Here is a 17,917-nt window from a genome sequence, read left to right on the forward strand (position 1 = left end):
CAGCAGGAAAGACTCCATGGTCAATCAGCAATGTCAATCATTCTATCTGTAGAGAAGCATGGTATCAAGGACCACCCACCTGACCTCACAAAACAGAAACACAGATGGTGCTAAGCAAATTAGTCAAGGAGATAAAGTGACTCAGAGGAGCTGTGTGATGATTACAGAGCCTCAGCGTTGCCCAGAGGTGGGTGTGAGAAGGAACTGGACTTGACCACAAATCAAGATTTGGGGAGAAATTCAGAAAAGTACAGACTCATAGAAACCAAGGGAGTGGAGATGGCTATAAAGGAGGCTGCCAACATAATTACATTCTGCAAAGCAGTAGGAATGAGGGTGAGAACGATCTGTAGACTGGGCAATGATAAGTTTCTGTGCACCCTGGGAAAGACTGTATTGTTTCAGGGGGTGACGAAGTGAACCACAGTGAGGAATTATAGCCAATTTTTATGTACCACACAATTAAGGAATATCAAATCACCTCTTAGCCTCCACTTTCTGGGACAATTTATCACTGCATATTATTAAAACCAGATCATTAGTTTGGATAACACAAACTTTTGGGGGGAGGAGGAAACATACTCTAAGGTTTAATTTTTTTAATTGAATAAGGGTGTTTTCTAACCTTGTTTTAAAATTGTGGTTTAGAGCTCATGTGAATGCAATTTTAAGATATATTGTTAATTTTTATTCTAAAAAGTAACTTAAGGGACTTCCCTGGTGGTCCAGTGGTTAATACTTAATGCTTCCAATGAAAGGGGTGCAGGTTCATCCTGGTCAGGGAACTATGATCCCACATTCCGTGTGGTGCAGCCAAAAAGAAAAATTAATTTAAAAATAAAAAATAAAATAAAAAGTAACTTAAATTTACATTAAATTAAGAAAACCAAACCCTATAGAAGAACGTTCTTATAACAGTCACCATTACACAGAAGTTGGTATGTGTTCTTATAGTCTTTAATTAGTGCATAAATACCTCTTTACCCTCAGTAGATAGTTAGGGAGGTTGTCGAGAGCACATTTGAATTGTGTTCAAGGTACATAACTAATCCATGCTTTGGTTTCCTCTTCTATAAATTGTTGACGAAAAGAAAAAAGAAAAGAATATGTCTAGGAAGATATCCAGGTCCACCATTTATCAGAGTTGCCAGTGCGCTCTGGCCCTTTAACAGCACTGACATTCTGATTCGCCCGGGCACTATGGAAACCAGAATAGAATACGGGACAGCTGAGAGCACCCAAGACACTGACAGTTGGAAGAGTGATGGAGGACAAGCAGGACCTCGAGGACAGGTAAAAGGAAGAAGCACTTGAAGAAAGAAAGAAATGTTAAGTTGACCTGCAACTTAACATGTGGGAAGATCCCACATGCCGAGGAGCGGCTAGGCCGGTGAGCCATGGACGCTGAGCCTGTGCGTCCGGAGCCTGTTGCTCCGCAACGGGAGAGGCCACAACAGTGAGAGGCCCGCGTACCGCAAAAAAAAAAAAAAAAGTAACAGAATTTTTCATCTGACCCCTACAGCAACAACCAAAAAAAAAAAAAGAAAAAACAGCGATTTCTGAGGTTTACTGATAGGAGTTAAATAAAAAAGAACCAAAACTAGTTACTTCAAAAGTTTACTGTACTTATCCAAGCAATACTATTAACTTTTAGAGTACTGAGTAAAGGTAAAATAAGTCAATTAGTAGTTACGAGATCCCCAGATTTTTAAAAAATTTATTGACCAGTTAAATTTATAAAAGAAATTGGGGAATTATCATAAAAATACCTTTTTAAGAAAAATTTGACCAAAAAAGGACAATCTGCATTCATCATTACATAAATGAAAAGACATTTTAATGTAACATCAATGCTACTGTCAGTGAGTATCAGCAGATACATTCCTCTTTGTGTGTGTGTTGGTGTGTGTATGATTCAAGGATGGGCACTGAGAAAAAAAATATCCCATAAATCAAAAAAGAAAATAATAATGTAAACAACAACATAAGGAACTTATTCTAGAGTAAGTTCTATCTTCTCCCTACCCCCCAGTTTACTGGAGAGTTTTTTTCCCTAGGATGTGAGTGTTTGTTAGTTATTTCATTGTAAACTTTAAAACAAAACTCTATAATTTGATTCTTGTTTCAACATTCTCTTTAATTTCAAAGACATTGTTTATTGATAACACTGGAAAGCATTTGATCAACTGAGTAAACTTTTTTTTTTCCCTGAAGAAACAGAGTTCATCACTGAAGAGGTAGCCTAATAATATAAATACTGTAATAAGCGAAAAACTGGAATCATCTAGAAGAATAAATAGGACTCATCATGTCCTTCTCAGCCCATACCCGAAAGACCAACAAAAAGAATTTTCCACTGGAATGTCTTCTAATGCCACAAGTTCCACGTAGTAATTACTTGCATTTTCAGGAAGAAAAGCAAAAACTACAACTAAAGAAATTCCTTCTTCATAGGATGTTCCTAGTGGCCAGGATAACAGCAAACATAGAAAAAAAAGATATTGCTGAATACTATGAACAATTGTTTCAGTCAATTTTGAAACATCACCTAGGAGAAGCAGTGACAGGATTATTGCTCATATATCCTAATTCCATTTTGCATATCCTGGAGTCCTCCAATGGTACTCTTTACCAAATTCTTTTGGATTATCTTAGCCATGAAAAGGATGAAACAGAATTTTTTATCCAAGGAATGAAAATTATAGTCACATCACACAATATACCAACAAGGCTCTTTATGCAATGGCATGTTTCAGTAATAAAAGCGCCAGTTATGTATCTTGATGATGTGACACAGTCACTGTCCCTACAAGAGGTCATGACAGAATTTCTCATCCAAACCCATAAACTAGCACTCCATCTTTTTAAGACTGTGAAAGTGGGCACTAAAGGACCAGGCGATAATTTGAACGATGTTGCACCCGAATTACTCCTTCCAGAACAAATAATAAAGTACGTATGTAATTCTGCAGAATTAATGGACCCAGAAACTTTCATAAACATGTATAATAAACCCATACATGTCACCTTGGATTCTGAGGTGGTATGGCCCACTCCTTCCCACTTCTAGGATGAAGAGAGATGATGTGGTCAATATAGTCCTCTTAAGGAATGTATGCTACTTAAATAAAAGGAAAATATTTCTAAAGTTACTTTTCTCTTTAAAAAAGGAAAGAAACAACACAGCAATCTACACAAAGGTAACAGACTAATCTTTACAGAGTATGTTGAGTTAAACTTGAAATTTTATCTGGTCTAATATTAAGATCAACACATTATTTTCAATAATGAAGGGGTTTAATAAGGTCATAATAAGTTCTCAAGGTTAACATCATTTTGATGAAATGACTTAATTTTTAATGAAAAGTAGAGATGAAAAAGGATAAACACTTGATTCAGATTCTCATTCGTTCTTTCAACCATCAATGAGCAGCTGTCACCATGCAGTATTATGTTCTGAGAGTACAAAATTTGGGGGAAATATACAATGCTTGAGTTGCTTGCAGCCTAAGCTTGGAGGCAAATATGTGTAAAAGTAAATATGATGCATGATATGATGTATGATATGATCATTATTATAGTTGCAGTATGCAGGAAAGACTGTAAGAACAAAGTAAGGGAGTAATCTCACTATGTATGGTCACTGAAATCAGAAAACAAAACCTAAAATTTGAAAGTAGTACCAAGGCTCACATATTCTGGATGATATAATCAAGAATACTGAGGCCATTACAAAGCTAAAGAACACAATAGCTTTTTGAAATGACTAGAAAATACACTGTCAGAAAGCATTGCAATTGTATTCTTTCATGCAAAGTCATTTATTGAGCGCCCTTCACAGGACAGACACTTGCCAAATGACAGGGATATGTCAGGGTCCAGAGAAGACATGATCCCTCCTCACTTGGGAAACCTACTTCTAAATGAGTCTATGTAAGATAAACAAATTGGTTATTTTTTCAATTTAATTTCTATATGACCTATTTCAAGTTGGTCTCTCCCTTCCTTTACCCAAGATTAATGCTTTTTTCACACTATTTAAATTTTTCTAGTTTGTTCAAGCAATTAAGCAACATTAATGTTTTACTACTTCAATGATATTTATCTAAAATTGCTTCCATATCCTATGAAATCAACTTTGGATTGAATAGAAGAAATACTGTTATATCATTTTAACTTCATTTCTCATTGCTTATTTGATTTTCAGTCTTTTTGTAGGGGAAAAGCCATCTCAGTATGTACCTCAAATTTGTCATATGTAGATAATATCATAATTTGTTCTATATCAGAATCAAATTTCAGGAAAGACCATTCCTATTTTTTAATTTAGTAATATAGTTTTAGAAAAAGAATGACATTTTTCACTTTAAGCTGACTTGAAGTTCCATTCATTTAAATTTAGTAACATAAAGGATACTTTAGAGAAAATTAAAATTCTTCCAATTAAGAAAGAGTATATAATTTACAAACATTTTATCAGTTTGATAAATATCAAACGCCTAATATTCAGCAATGTGCTATTTACTCTTTGAACTGTGAAAAGGCACCCATTGATAGTAAATATTTAGTGACAAAGTGAGTGGAGTTGAGTTAATGCTTTCCAGGCCACCAAAAAAAAAGAAGAAGAGGAGGAAATAAATAGAAAGAAAGGAAGGAAGGAAGGAAGGAAAAAAGAAAGAGAAAGACAGTAAGCCTCAGTCAGTCTTTGAATGTATGTAAGGAAGAGGTTTGGGAGGGCAGATGAGCATATTTAAGAGAACAGAGACAGCAAAAGCAGGAAGGAGAAAATGAACCAAAAATGTTTATTGGACCAGATGGAATCCATTTAACAGGGTAAATTTTGCTTAGGAACAATATTTTCTAAAGTTAAAATGAATAGAAGTAGTTTACAAGTAAAACTACATATTTGAGTATATAAAAGTACAGCACATTATATTCTCCAAAAATGGCCACTGCAATATATCCCATCCCACATGCTCTTCTTACAATGTGACCTCAACACACCTCCCATCGCATGGTGGGTTCTAAATACCCTCCCCTTGAAATCAGGCAGACTTTTCTTTGTGACTGCCTAGATGAACACTACAACAGAAGTGATCCAATGTGACCTCCAAGGTCATAAAAATGCCTTGCACTTTGCCTTGATCACTTGAATGGAACCTAGACAATATGCTATGAGCAATCCAAGCAGGTTTCCAGATAACACCCCCAGCCAAACTCCCAGGCAACAGCCAGCATCACCACTAGACATGTGACTGAGTGAACCTTCAGGTGACTCCAGGCTCTAGCCTCCCAGGCAACCCTGGATTTCAAGCCAGACCAGCTGACACCATGTGGAGGAGTAGAGTACAGATGAGCTGTTCCCACTGAGCCCTGCCTAAATTGCAGATCTGTGAACAGCAAAAATTATTGTTGTTCATTCAAGCTACTAAGTTTTGGGTGAATGTTCATGCAGCAGTCTGGAACACTAATATATAACAAGAATAATTTTGTATGTACATTTTATTGATATATGTACATATCATTTATTTATTCATTCATCCATGCAACTAATATTTTCTAAATATCTACCAGTAAATATTTACCAGGGCACCAAGCACTGTGTTAGTCACTGGATATACAAGCAGAAGTAAGAGGTGTGTCCTCCACACTGCCTAGCATAGAACTTCTATTGGTCTATAATACTTTCTGGTGTGAGAAATACTGATAGAAAATTAATTCATTGGCCAAAGGAAAAAAAAAAACATAAAAAAACCTCAGTCATTTTTGGAAGAAATTACAGAAAATATCTAAATGAAAACACTGATTTACTTAGTAGACTGTTACTTTACATTTAAAGGATTCCTGAAGCATGAATTGGGCAAATAATTGGAAAATAAGCACAAAGTAAGCATAAATAAACTACTTATTTATTTACTTATTTAAATGACACTCTAGAAAGAGTTTATTCAAATGCAAGTAGTCACCTTAGGAGAGTTTATATTTATTTCAGTGACAGCATCATTGCTAAAAACATTTTGTGACTCATTAATGGCAGATAAATTAAGGAGGTTTATAAATCAAAGGGAGTTAAAATATTTTAGTTACATCTAGTTTTCTGAACCCCAAATAATATATATTGCAATTTGATTGGTGACCTTAATATTCAAACTTCATTCATAGAAAGGTTTATTTTTAAAATAGTATACTCACTCTCAAAGGAAGATCTGCTGTCACTGAACATATTAAAAGAGTGTGACACTGCCTCTAAGGGGAAATACAGATATGTTTCCAGTAACAGTTGCATTATTAAGAGTCCTACAGAGCTCACCAATATCACATCTTTAAAGGGGACAACACTCATTTAGCTGTGTCTGTTTCGGTATATAGATAAAATGCAGAAATACTATATTCATACCTGACAAATGTAATTTAATTTGATCAAGTCCAAAACTGTGACTCAAACGTTAGGAAGCCTCAAAAGGTAATTCTCACCCCAGTGGGGGTTATAGTTTTCTTACAATGAAACTTTACATAAAACCAGAGCACAGAAGTTAAACCAAATAGAAAATGAGCATTTAAACACTGAACATACAACATTCACTGTTCATATAACAATGACCATATAACATATACTCATATATATTTGAGGAACATACGACATTTAAGTGGCATGGCCAGCACCATTCCCATCCTTTTGTTTTGATACCGATACCTTCTACAATAGACTGACGTGCTGACAATCTTGTTCTTGTTTCAATGTAACCAAGGACTTCCAGGAAGGTTATAGTTTTCTTGAAGGACAACTGAAATAATGTTATTTGGAGGGAAAAACCCTCCTGGGGTGAATTTTAAAATTTGTACTGTCTTCATTTTTTTTTTTTTTTTTTTTTTTTTTGCGGCACACGGGACTCTCACTGCTGTGGCATCTCCCGTTGCGGAGCACAGGCTCCGGACGCGCAGGCTCAGCGGCCATGGCTCACGGGCCCAGCCGCTCCGCGGCATGTGGGATCTTCCCGGACCGGGGCACGAACCCGTGTCCCCTGCATCGGCAGGTGGACTCTCAACCACTGCGCCACCAGGGAAGCCCTACTGTCTTCATTTTAATTAAAGAAGCATCTGAATTCCTTCCTGGAGAATCATTGCTTAGTACAAACAGATTCTTACATTTAGTGACTTTATCATAACTTTAGCACAAGAAAACAGCATTTCAATTCAGTGAAACCTATCTCTAGCACAGAATTCCCCCAGCTTCCATGAGGAAGTGGAAATGGGACAGCTTAACAACAACTGAATATAGCAAGTACTTTTAGAATATTTCATGTTGTTAGTAAGTGACTTAATGTAGAATTAGAGTTCTCCCCCTTGTGGTCAATTAGGTAAATTTCCAGATTACCTGCTGATATGATTTACACAATAAATACAGAGCATAGTTTTTAGGAAAATATAAAGAGAAGCCCCAAAGGTACCTGTCAAATGTCTGTTCTACCTGCCTGCCCCCTCAGCTGCACTGTTTTGCAGAAAAAGACATTAAGTGCTTTGCCAACAGTAAAAGCAAGAGTTGGTAATACTAGTCCCCTGTTTCCACTTCATCACTTTAAATAGTTAACTGTAGTCATGGTTAGGGGTCTGGATTTAACTCTAAGTGCTCTCTTCACTAATACGCCAAACACCTTCTGTGCTCCAGTCCTCACATAATGCCTTTTCAAGACACCTGACTGGATTTCCACAGGCACCTCCATCTGCAAGAGTCCTGGATAGAACGAATCATTCCTTGCCTCTACTATCCCTTTAATCTGCTCCCCCACCTGCACTCCACGTTGCTGTAAAATGGACCACTCTCCACACAGTTGCCAAGTCAGAACTTGAACGTTGTCTTAATTTCCTCCCTTCCTTTTTATTTCACTGACAGCCAATGAATCCAAGCCCCACCCATTTTCCACAGTAAGTGTTTCCAGTGTCTGGCCTTGTTTTTGTGCCACTCTTAGGCATCTCCCTCACTCTAATCTTCTATTCCGCCTCTCTGTCTTTCTAGTCTATGTAATATTTCTATCAAAGTTAAAGACAGTATAGCAAAAGATGTAAGAGAGCCACCTCTGGTATCAAATTGCTGTATTGAAACCTGGTTCTGAAAGTTTGTAGAGCTGTAATTTGTTTCTTTACCCTTCTGCACCTCAGTTTCTTCATCTACAAAATGAGTGTGATTAACAGTATCTACATATAAGACTGGTTATGGACACTGCATGAAATAATGGTGGCAAGATCCTAGCATACAGTAAACACTAATAAATGTTATTCCTCTGATCAAAATACTTCAGTGGCTTTCATTTCATATTCCAGATAAAAAGCAAAGTTCTATCATGATCTGCAAAGCCTTGATTCTCTGATTCTTGCTTACTAAGCTACCCACCTTCATCTGTACTCATCAGTCCCTTTCTCACACTTTGTTCTCTAATGGTTTCCCAATATTTTCATGCTTTATGCCTTTAACTTCCTTCCTCATTTCTCTTAGCAAGATTCTCCTTACGGAGGGCCCTAAACCAAGATGACAGAGTAGAAGGACGTGTTCTCACTCCCTCTCATGAGAACACCAGAATCACAACTAGCTGCTGGACAGTCATCGACAGGAAGACACTGAAACTCACCAAAAAAGATACCCCATATCCAAAGACAAAGGAGAAACCACATGAGATGGTAGGAGGGGCACAAGCACAGTAAAATCAAATCCCATAACTGCTGGGTGGGTGACTCACAGACTGGAGAACACTTATACCACAGAAGTCCACCCACTGGAGTGAAGGTTCTGAGCCCCACGTCAGGCTTCCCAACCTGGGGGTCCAGCAACTGGAGGAGGAATTCCGAGAGAAACAGACTTTGAAGGCTACTGGGATTTGATTGCAGGACTTCGACAGGACTGGGGGAAACAGAGACTCCACTCTTGGAGGGCACACACAAAGTAGTGTGCACATTGGGACCCAGGGAAAGGAGCAGTGACCCCAGGGGAGACTAAACCAGACCTACCTGCTAGTGTTGGAGGGTCTCCTGCAGAGGCGGGGGGTGGCTGTGACTCACCGTGGGGACAAGGAAACTGGCAGCATAAGTTCTGGGAAGCACCCCTTGGTGTGAGCCCTCCCAGAGTCTGCCATTAGCCCCACCAAAGAGCCCAGGTAGTCTCCAGTGTTGGGTTGCCTCAGGCCAAACAACCAACAGGGAGAGAACCCAGCCCCACCCATCAGCAGTCAAGTGGATTAAAGTTTACTGAGCCCTGCCCACCAGAGCAACAGTCAGTTCTACCCACCCCCAGTCCCTCCCCATCAGGAAAGCTGCACAAGCCTCTTAGATAGCCTCATCCACCAGAGGGCAGAGAGCAGAAGCAAGAAGAAAGACAATCCTGCAGGCTGTGGAACAAAAAACACATTCATAGAAAGATAGACAAGATGAAAAGGCAGAGGGCTATGTACCAGATGAAGGAACAAGATAAAACCCCAGAAAAACAACTAAATGAAGTGGAGATAGGCAACCTTCCAGTAAAAGAATTCAGAATAATGATAGTGAAGATGATCCAGGACCTCGGAAAAAGAATGGAGGCAAAGATCAAGAAGATGCAAGAAATGTTTAACAAACACCTAGAAGAATTAAAGAACAAACAAACAGAGATGAACAATACAATAACTGAAATGAAAACTACACTACAAGGAATCAATAGAAGAAAAACAGAGGCAGAAAACAGATAAGAGACCTGGAAGACAGAATGGTGGAATTCACTGCTGTGGAACACAATAAAGAAAAAAGAATGAAAAGAAATGTTGTGGAACAGAATAAAGAAAAAAGAATGAAATGAAGACAGCCTAAGGGACCTCTGGGACAACATTAAATGCAACAACGTTCACATTATAGGGGTCCCAGAAGAAGAGAGAGAGAAAGGACCAGAGAAAATATGTGAAGAAATTATAGTCGAAAACTTCCCATGAAAACGTGGGAAAGGAAATAGCCACCCAAGTCCAGGAAGCACAGAGAGTCCCATACAGGATAAACCCAAGGAGAAACACGCCGAGAGACACAGTAATTAAATTGGCAAAAATTAAAGACAAAGAAAAATTATTGAAAGCAGCAAGGGAAAAATGACAAATAATGTACAAGGGAACTCCCATAAGGTTAACAGCTGATTTCTCAGCAGAAACTCTATAAGCCAGAAGGGAGTGGCATGACATACTTAAAGTGATGAAAGGGAAAACCTACAACCAAGATTACTCTAACCAGCAAGGATCTCATTCAGATTCAATGGAGAAATCAAAAGCTTTACAGACAAGCAAAAGCTAAGAGAATTGACCACCGCCAAACCAGCTCTACAACAAATGCTAAAGGAACTTCTCTAAGTGTGAAACACAAGAGAAGAAAAGGACCTACAAAAACAAGCTCAAAACAATTAAGAATATGGTCATAGGAACATACATATCGATAATTACCTTAAACGTGAATGGATTAAATGCTCCAACCAAAAGACACAGGTTTCATGAATGGATACAAAAACAAGACCCATATATATGCTGTCTACAAGAGACCCACTTCAGACCTAGGGACACATACAGACTGAAAGTGAGGGGATGGAAAAAGATATTCCATGCAAAAGGAAATCAAAAGAAAGCTGGAGTAGCAATACTCATATCAGATAAAGTAGATTTTAAAATAAAGAATGTTACGAGAGACAAGAAAGGATACTACATAATGATCAAGGGATCAAGCCAAGAAGAAGATATAACATTATAAATATATATGCACCCAACATAGGAGCTCCTCAATACATAAAGCAACGGCTAACAGCTATAATAGAGGAAACTGACAGTAACACAATAATAGTGGAGGACTTTAACACCTCACTTACACCAATGGACAGATCATCCAGACAGAAAATTAATAAGGAAACACAAGCTTTAAATGACACAATAGACCGGATAGATTTAATTGACATTTATAGGACATTCCATCCAAAAACAGCAGATTACACTTCTCAAGTGTGCATGGAACATTCTCCAGGATAGATCACATCTTCAGTCACAAATCAAGCCTCAGTAAATTTAAGAAAATTGAAATCATATCAAGCATCTTTTCTGACAACAAAGCTATGAGATTAGAAATGAATTACAGGGAAAAAAACGTAAAAACTCAAACACATGGAGGCTAAACAATACATTATTAAATAACCAAGAGATCACTGAAGAAATCAAAGAGGAAATAAAAAAATACCTAGAGACAAATGACAATGAAAACACGACGATCCAAAACCTATGGGATGCAGCAAAAGCAGTTCTAAGAGGGAAGTCTATAGCTATACAAGCCTACCTCAAGAAACAAGAAAAATCTCAAATAAACAATCAAACCTTTCACCTAAAGGAACTAGAGAAAGAAGAACAAACAAAGCAAAAAGTTAGCAGAAGGAAAGAAATCATAAAGATCAGAGCAGAAATAAATGAAATAGAAACAAAGAAAACAATAGCAAAGATCAATAAAACTAAAGGCTGGTTCTTTGAGATGATAAACAAAATTGATAAACCATTAGCCAGACTCATCAAGAAAAAGAGGGAGAGGACTCAAATCAATAAAATTAGAAATGAAAAAGGAGAAGTTACAACAGACACCGCAGAAATACAAAGCATCCTAAGAGACTACTACAAGCAACTGCATGCCAACACAATGGATAAACTGGAAGAAATGGACAATTTTATAGAAAGGTATAACCTTCCAAGACTGAACCAGGAAGAAATAGAAAATATGAACAGACCAATCACAAGTAATGAAATTGAAACTGTGATTAAAAATCTTCCAAGAAAGAAAAGTCCAGGACCAGATGGCTTCACAGGTGAATTCTATCAAACATTTAGAGAAGAGCTACCACCCATCCTTCTCAAACTCTTCCACAAAATTGCAGAGGAGGGAATACTCCCAAACTCATTCTATGAGGCCGCCATCACCCTGATACCAAAACCAGACAAAGATGTCACAAAAAAAGAAAACTACAGACCAATATCACTGATGAATATAGATGCAAAAATCCTCAACAAAATACTAGCCAACAGGGGCTTCCCTGGTGGAGCAATGGTTGAGAGTCCGCCTGCCAATGCAGGGGACACGTTTCGTGCCCCAGTCCAGGAGGATCCCACAAACCGTGGAGCGGCTAGGCCTGTGAGCCATGGCCGCTGAGCCTGCATGTCCAGAGCCTGTGCTCCGCAACAGGAGAGGCCACAGCAGTGAGAGGCCCGTGTACCGCAAAAAAAAAAAAAAAAAAAATAGTAGCCAAAAAAATCCAACAACACATTAAAAGGATCATACACCATGATCAAGTGGGATTTATCCCAGGGATGCAAGGATTCTTCAATATATGCAGATCAATCAGTGTGATACAACATATTAACAAATTGAAGAAGAAAAAACATATGATCATCTCAATAGATGCAGGAAAAGCTTTTGACAAAATTCAACACCCATTTGTGATAAAAAACTCTTCAGAAATTGGTCATAGAGGCAACCTACCTCAGCATAATAAAGGCCATATATGACAAACCTAGAGCAAACATCATTCTCAATGGTGAAAAACTGAAAGCATTCACTCTAAGATCAGGAGCAAGACAAGGATGTCCACCCTCACCACTATTTTTCAACATAGTTTTAGAAGTCCTAGCCATGGCAATCAGAGAAGAAAAAGAAATAAAAATAATACAAATTGGAAAAGAAGAAGTAAAACTGTCACTGTTTGCAGATGACATGATACTATACATAGAGAATCCTAAAGATGCCACCAGAAAGCTACTAGAGCTAATCAATGAATTTGGTAAAGTCGCAGGATACAAAATTAATGCACAGCTATCTCTTGCATTCCTATACACTAATGATGAAAAATCCAAAAGAGAAATTAAGGAAACACTCCCATTTACCATTGCAACAAAAGAATAAAATACCTGGGAATAAACTTACCTAGGGAGACAAAAGACATGTATGCAGAAAACTATAAGACACTGATGAAAGAAATTAAAGATGATACCAACAGATGACTATACTTCCCAAAGCAATCTACACATTCAATGCAATCCCTATCAAATTACCAGTGGCATTTTTTACAGGACTAGAACAAAAAAATCTAAAAATCTGATGGAGACACAAAAGAGCCCGAATAGCCAAAGCAGTCTTGAGGGAAAGAAACGGAGCTGGAGGAATCAAAAGAAATGGAGCTGGAGGAATCAGACTTCCTGACTTCAGACTATACTACAAAGCTATAGTAATCAAGACAATATGGTACTGGCACAAAAAGAGAGACATAGATCAATGGAACAAGATAGAAAGCCCAGAGATAAACCCATGCACCTATGGTCAACTAAGCAGAAAATCTACAAACAACAAATGCTGGAGAAGGTGTGGAGAAAAGGGAAACCTCTTGCACTGTTGGTGGGAATGTACATTGATACAGCCACTATGGAGAACAGTATGGAGGTTCCTTAAAACTAAAAATAGAATTACCATATGATCCAGCAATCCCACTGCTGGGCATATACCCAGAGAAAACGACAATTCAAAAAGACACATGTACCCCAATGTTTATTGCAGCACTATTTATAATAGCCAGGTCATGGAAGCAACCTAAATGCCCATTGACAGACAAATGGTAAAAGAAGATGTGGTACATACGTGGGTGGATCTAGAGACTGTCATACAGAGTGAAGTAAGTTAGAAAGAGAAAAACAAATATCGTATATTAACGCATATATATGGAACCTAGAAAAATGGTACAGATGAACCGGTTTGCAGGGCAGAAACTGAGACACAGATGTAGAGAACAAACGTATGGACACCAAGCGGGAAAGCAGCAGGGGAGTGGGGGTGGTGGTGTGATGAATTGGGCGATTGGGATTGACATGTATACACTGATGTGTATAAAATTGATGACTAATAAGAAACTGCTGTATAAAAAAATAAATTAAATAAAATTTAAAAATTAAATTTAAAAAAAGAGAGAAGAGCATTGGCACAAGAAGAGAAAATAAAAGAATATTCTTCTTCAAAAGTTAAAAAAAAAAGAAAAAGAAAAAGGAGGAAGTCCCCAATTTCTCCTAATATTATCATTTTTTTTAAATTTGCCAAAAATGTTGGATACATGTATATCTATAACTGATTCACTTTGCTGTACACCTGAAACTAACACAACATTGTAAATCAACTATACTCCAATAAATTAAAAAATAAATGAATAAATAAATAAAATATATAGCTAGTTCAAAGCAGCCAGATAGCACAGGTAGATCAGCTTGGTGCTTTGTGACCACCTACAGGGGTGGGATAGGGAGGGTGGGAGGGAGATGCAAGAGGGAGGAGATATGGGGATATATGTATATGTATAGCTTATTCACTTTGTTATAAAGCAGAAACTAACACACCATTGTGTAAAACAGTTATACTCCAATAAAGATGTTTAAATAAATAAATAAATAAAGCTACTGTGATAGGAAAAAAAAAAAAAAGATTCTCCTTATCTATCAAATCTTATTTCCTCTGTGAAGCCTGGCAAACTCAAGATACCCTTTTCTGTCCTCATTGTACATGGTCCTCAACCACAATCTACCAAGTCTCCTGTCTTATTGCTGCTGTTTATTTTTATACTCATTTCCCAGCAACTTGTAAGCAATTACCATGGGAATTTTTTGGTATTTGTATCTTTAGTGCCTCATTTTTAAAACGAGTCATTTAAAATAGCTGCAAGAATTTCTCCATAAGATTAATTTTACCTTTTCAAAATGGCTGTGAAATTTCAGCACATTAAAATATTCATATCTGACTGATCAGGGTTTGGCCATTGTCTCTGAAGCTCTCTAAAACAGCAAGCCAAAATATAATGGTTGCACCTTCTCTGAAATCTTCAGTTCTACACACGTAATAATTTCCTCCACCCGAATTTGGAAGGATACCAGGAATATATTCTGGGAATGATTCAGTCGAACTTTTGCATTTATATAATACTACTCACTGAACCAAGTACAGGAGCTCATTCCCAATTCACTGGATTAAAAATACTCTTTCTGAATAAGCTACTTATAAGGTATACAACCTTTATTCCATACTTAAAGGTGCTTTCTTTTTATGTTCTTTAAGTCCTTGTTTCACTAGCCATAGTTATCTGTTCTTTGAGATATATGTTTGATAAGACTAAAATTTATTTTCTATATTTGCTTAGGTTATAAAAGTGTAAATCTGATTCCATTTTAATTATGTAGTTCACATTTCTCATCTGTTTTTAAAATACTAAGCCATTTTTAAGGACACTATTTTTAAAATGCATTAAATATAAAGCCTTGATTTATGAAGGAAGAAACAAATGTCTGAGTATTGAACATATTTACATTTTACCAAAATGCACACTAATGTAATCATCTCCTCTCAGGGATCTCTCTGATTCAAGTCTCACCTTTCTCCTCCCTCTCTTCCCAGTTTATAGGCTACTTTGCCTTTGGAAAGCAAAAATATTAGAGTACTCGACAAGAAGGTGTATTTTACCACAGATAAAAACTTCACACCTTGTAACATTTTAATTCTTTGATTCTTCACTTTCTATCCTACACAGTGACAATTCTTGAACACATACCCTATTCCAGCCAAAATCTAGATGAAAAAAGTGAAAAGAACATTGAAGTGAGATGACTGACCTTTGTTACATACTCTCATTATGTGCCCTTGAACAAATGATTATTCCTTTGGGGGTCTCTGCTCATCTACATCGTAGAATCTACAAGCATCATAAAAGAAGCCCATGAGCCCTTGAACTTACCAAAAACGTGGCTAAAAGCAAAGACTATGTTAACTCATAGGCAGTCAGAGGGTAGGATTAGGTATTTTTTATTAAAATTGGGAAGCCTAATGTCTGAATGGATGATTAATCTACCCTATTGGAGAGTATTTGTAAGGAAATACCAACATTTTCCTTTAAAAAAAACTATCTTGGTTGCATCCATTTCAGTGAAAAGATGGATGGGAAACTGAAAAGCCAGGAATTGATATACGAGATCATGACATCTAAATATCAAGTTTGGTAGCACTGTGTCAGAAGAAACAGTGAAGAGGGGGGCACTTTTCTGTAAGGCTGATGAGAAGCCACTGAAGATTTTAAGCACAGCATAATCAGATTTGTTTGGCTGCCGAGTTGAGAATGGGCTGGCAGCGGACACGTTGGTGCAGATAGGTTCCTTAGTAAGTTGTCACAAGTCTTCTGGCAGGAGATGATAATAGCTTGAACTAGATTAACAACAGTAGAAATAGATCTAGGGGACCAATTTGAGACATAATCAGGAGGTAAAGGAACATGGGTTATGAGAGAGAGAAAAGTGTCAAATATATTAGTTTTCTAGCTTTTTCAACAAGATGGTACCATTCCTGAGGTAGAAAATATACAAGGAGTATGGAGTTTATAGGAAAATACTGTCCTTTTAATTACTGACATATTATAGCTACATCAGATTGGAACAATCTTTGTTTGATATTTCGATTATCAATATCTTTGGATGAGCTTTAGAGCATATGCATTATATTAAATCTCATACTTTGTTGAAATGGCTAAGTACTAATATATATTTTCCCATATAAGTAAGTAACTTCTAGGAAAGAAAAGTGAAAGTAAGCAGTTTGATAAATTTTAAAAAATAAGCTGAAGGAGAAATTATCCCAAACATTACCCTGAGTCTAATATTCACCACCACAGCTCCCCTGAATCTTATATCTGTATTCAGTGGAACCAAAAATAAAATCAACAGCACTTATTAAGCTTAATTCCTTCCCTTAGTCAAATAAAAGTCATTCAAAACATTTAATTCAATAATTATTGACTGAGTTCTATAGGTACAGTCATGGGTTAGGAGCCAGGTAAGCCATAAACATAAACGGTTCCATAGGGCCCCCTTCCAAATCTATTGGTATATCATTTATTCCATTTGCAATAAAAATTTAGGTGAAAAGCTGTCCTTTGGCATTATACTGAAATGACTTGCCTCTTCCTTTTCTCATACAACGAATATTATTCTCTCTTGTCTGCATTTTGTCATTCAGCAAGTATGAACTGAAAAACTGTGTCAGGCACTTTGTCAGGCATGGGGGCTCAGGGGTGCAAAAAAACAAACATATATGTATATTTATTATATATGTATATATATATATATGTCTCCCTCTACCCCAGACACATAAAAGAAAATGAAACAATTATGATAATTGTTATCATTGTGGATATACAAATTGCAGTGGCTTCCTAACTTTACCTAGTTTAGAGGATTAGGGGAAGCCTCTGAGGGGAGAAAGACACAAGGATTTCTAAAAGTTAAATAGAGGTGAGCAAAATAAAAGACAAGGAATAGGAGGGGAGTGTTCCTGGCAGAAGAGACATATATATATACATATATAATAAATATACATATATGTATATATATGTGTGTGTGTGTGTATATATATATGTGTATGTATATATGTATATCTATATCTATATCTATATCTATATCTATATCTATATATATATATATATATATATATATATATATATACACCCTAGCAGAGGGGTGTTCTAAAACCTAAAGGCAAGAAGAGCCATACTGTGCTAGAAGAACAGAAAGAATTTCAGTAAGCCAGGACCTGAAATACAAAGGGAAATCATAAGAGATGAGACTGGATAGTAGTTAGGCATGGGACCAGATTATGCAGACACTTAAAGTTACATAAGTACCATGACTTCTCAAGTGAAACAGGACACAGACGTGTTTTAATCAGAGAAGGACCCTGACTAGACATGCATCATAGAAGGACCATTTTGAACTGAGAGAAGAGATTGAAAGAGAGCTAGGTAACTAGACAGGATAGGTACGCTATTTCGGAGGCTATTACAGTAATCAGGGAAAGAGATGATAGGAAGTCCGTGCAA

At 37.0% G+C, this 17,917-nt stretch overlaps 2 protein-coding genes across 2 annotated transcripts in view; one reads left to right on the forward strand and one right to left on the reverse strand.

Moving 5' to 3' along the window:
• The window catches only part of ZNF804B (zinc finger protein 804B), a 511,655-nt gene that overhangs the window by 466,389 nt on the left and 27,349 nt on the right, over positions 1 to 17,917 (reverse strand). The gene's annotated exons all lie outside the window — the stretch shown is intronic.
• On the forward strand, positions 2,221 to 3,070 carry TEX47 (testis expressed 47). Its single transcript, XM_007446741.1, has one exon. It carries the CDS (start codon positions 2,309 to 2,311, stop codon positions 3,068 to 3,070), a length of 762 nt encoding a protein of 253 aa, XP_007446803.1. The 5' UTR covers positions 2,221 to 2,308.

The sequence above is a fragment of the Lipotes vexillifer genome, unplaced genomic scaffold (genome assembly GCF_000442215.2).
Source record: "Lipotes vexillifer unplaced genomic scaffold, Lipotes_vexillifer_v1.1 scaffold617, whole genome shotgun sequence".
Classification (NCBI taxonomy): Eukaryota; Metazoa; Chordata; class Mammalia; order Artiodactyla; family Lipotidae; genus Lipotes; species Lipotes vexillifer.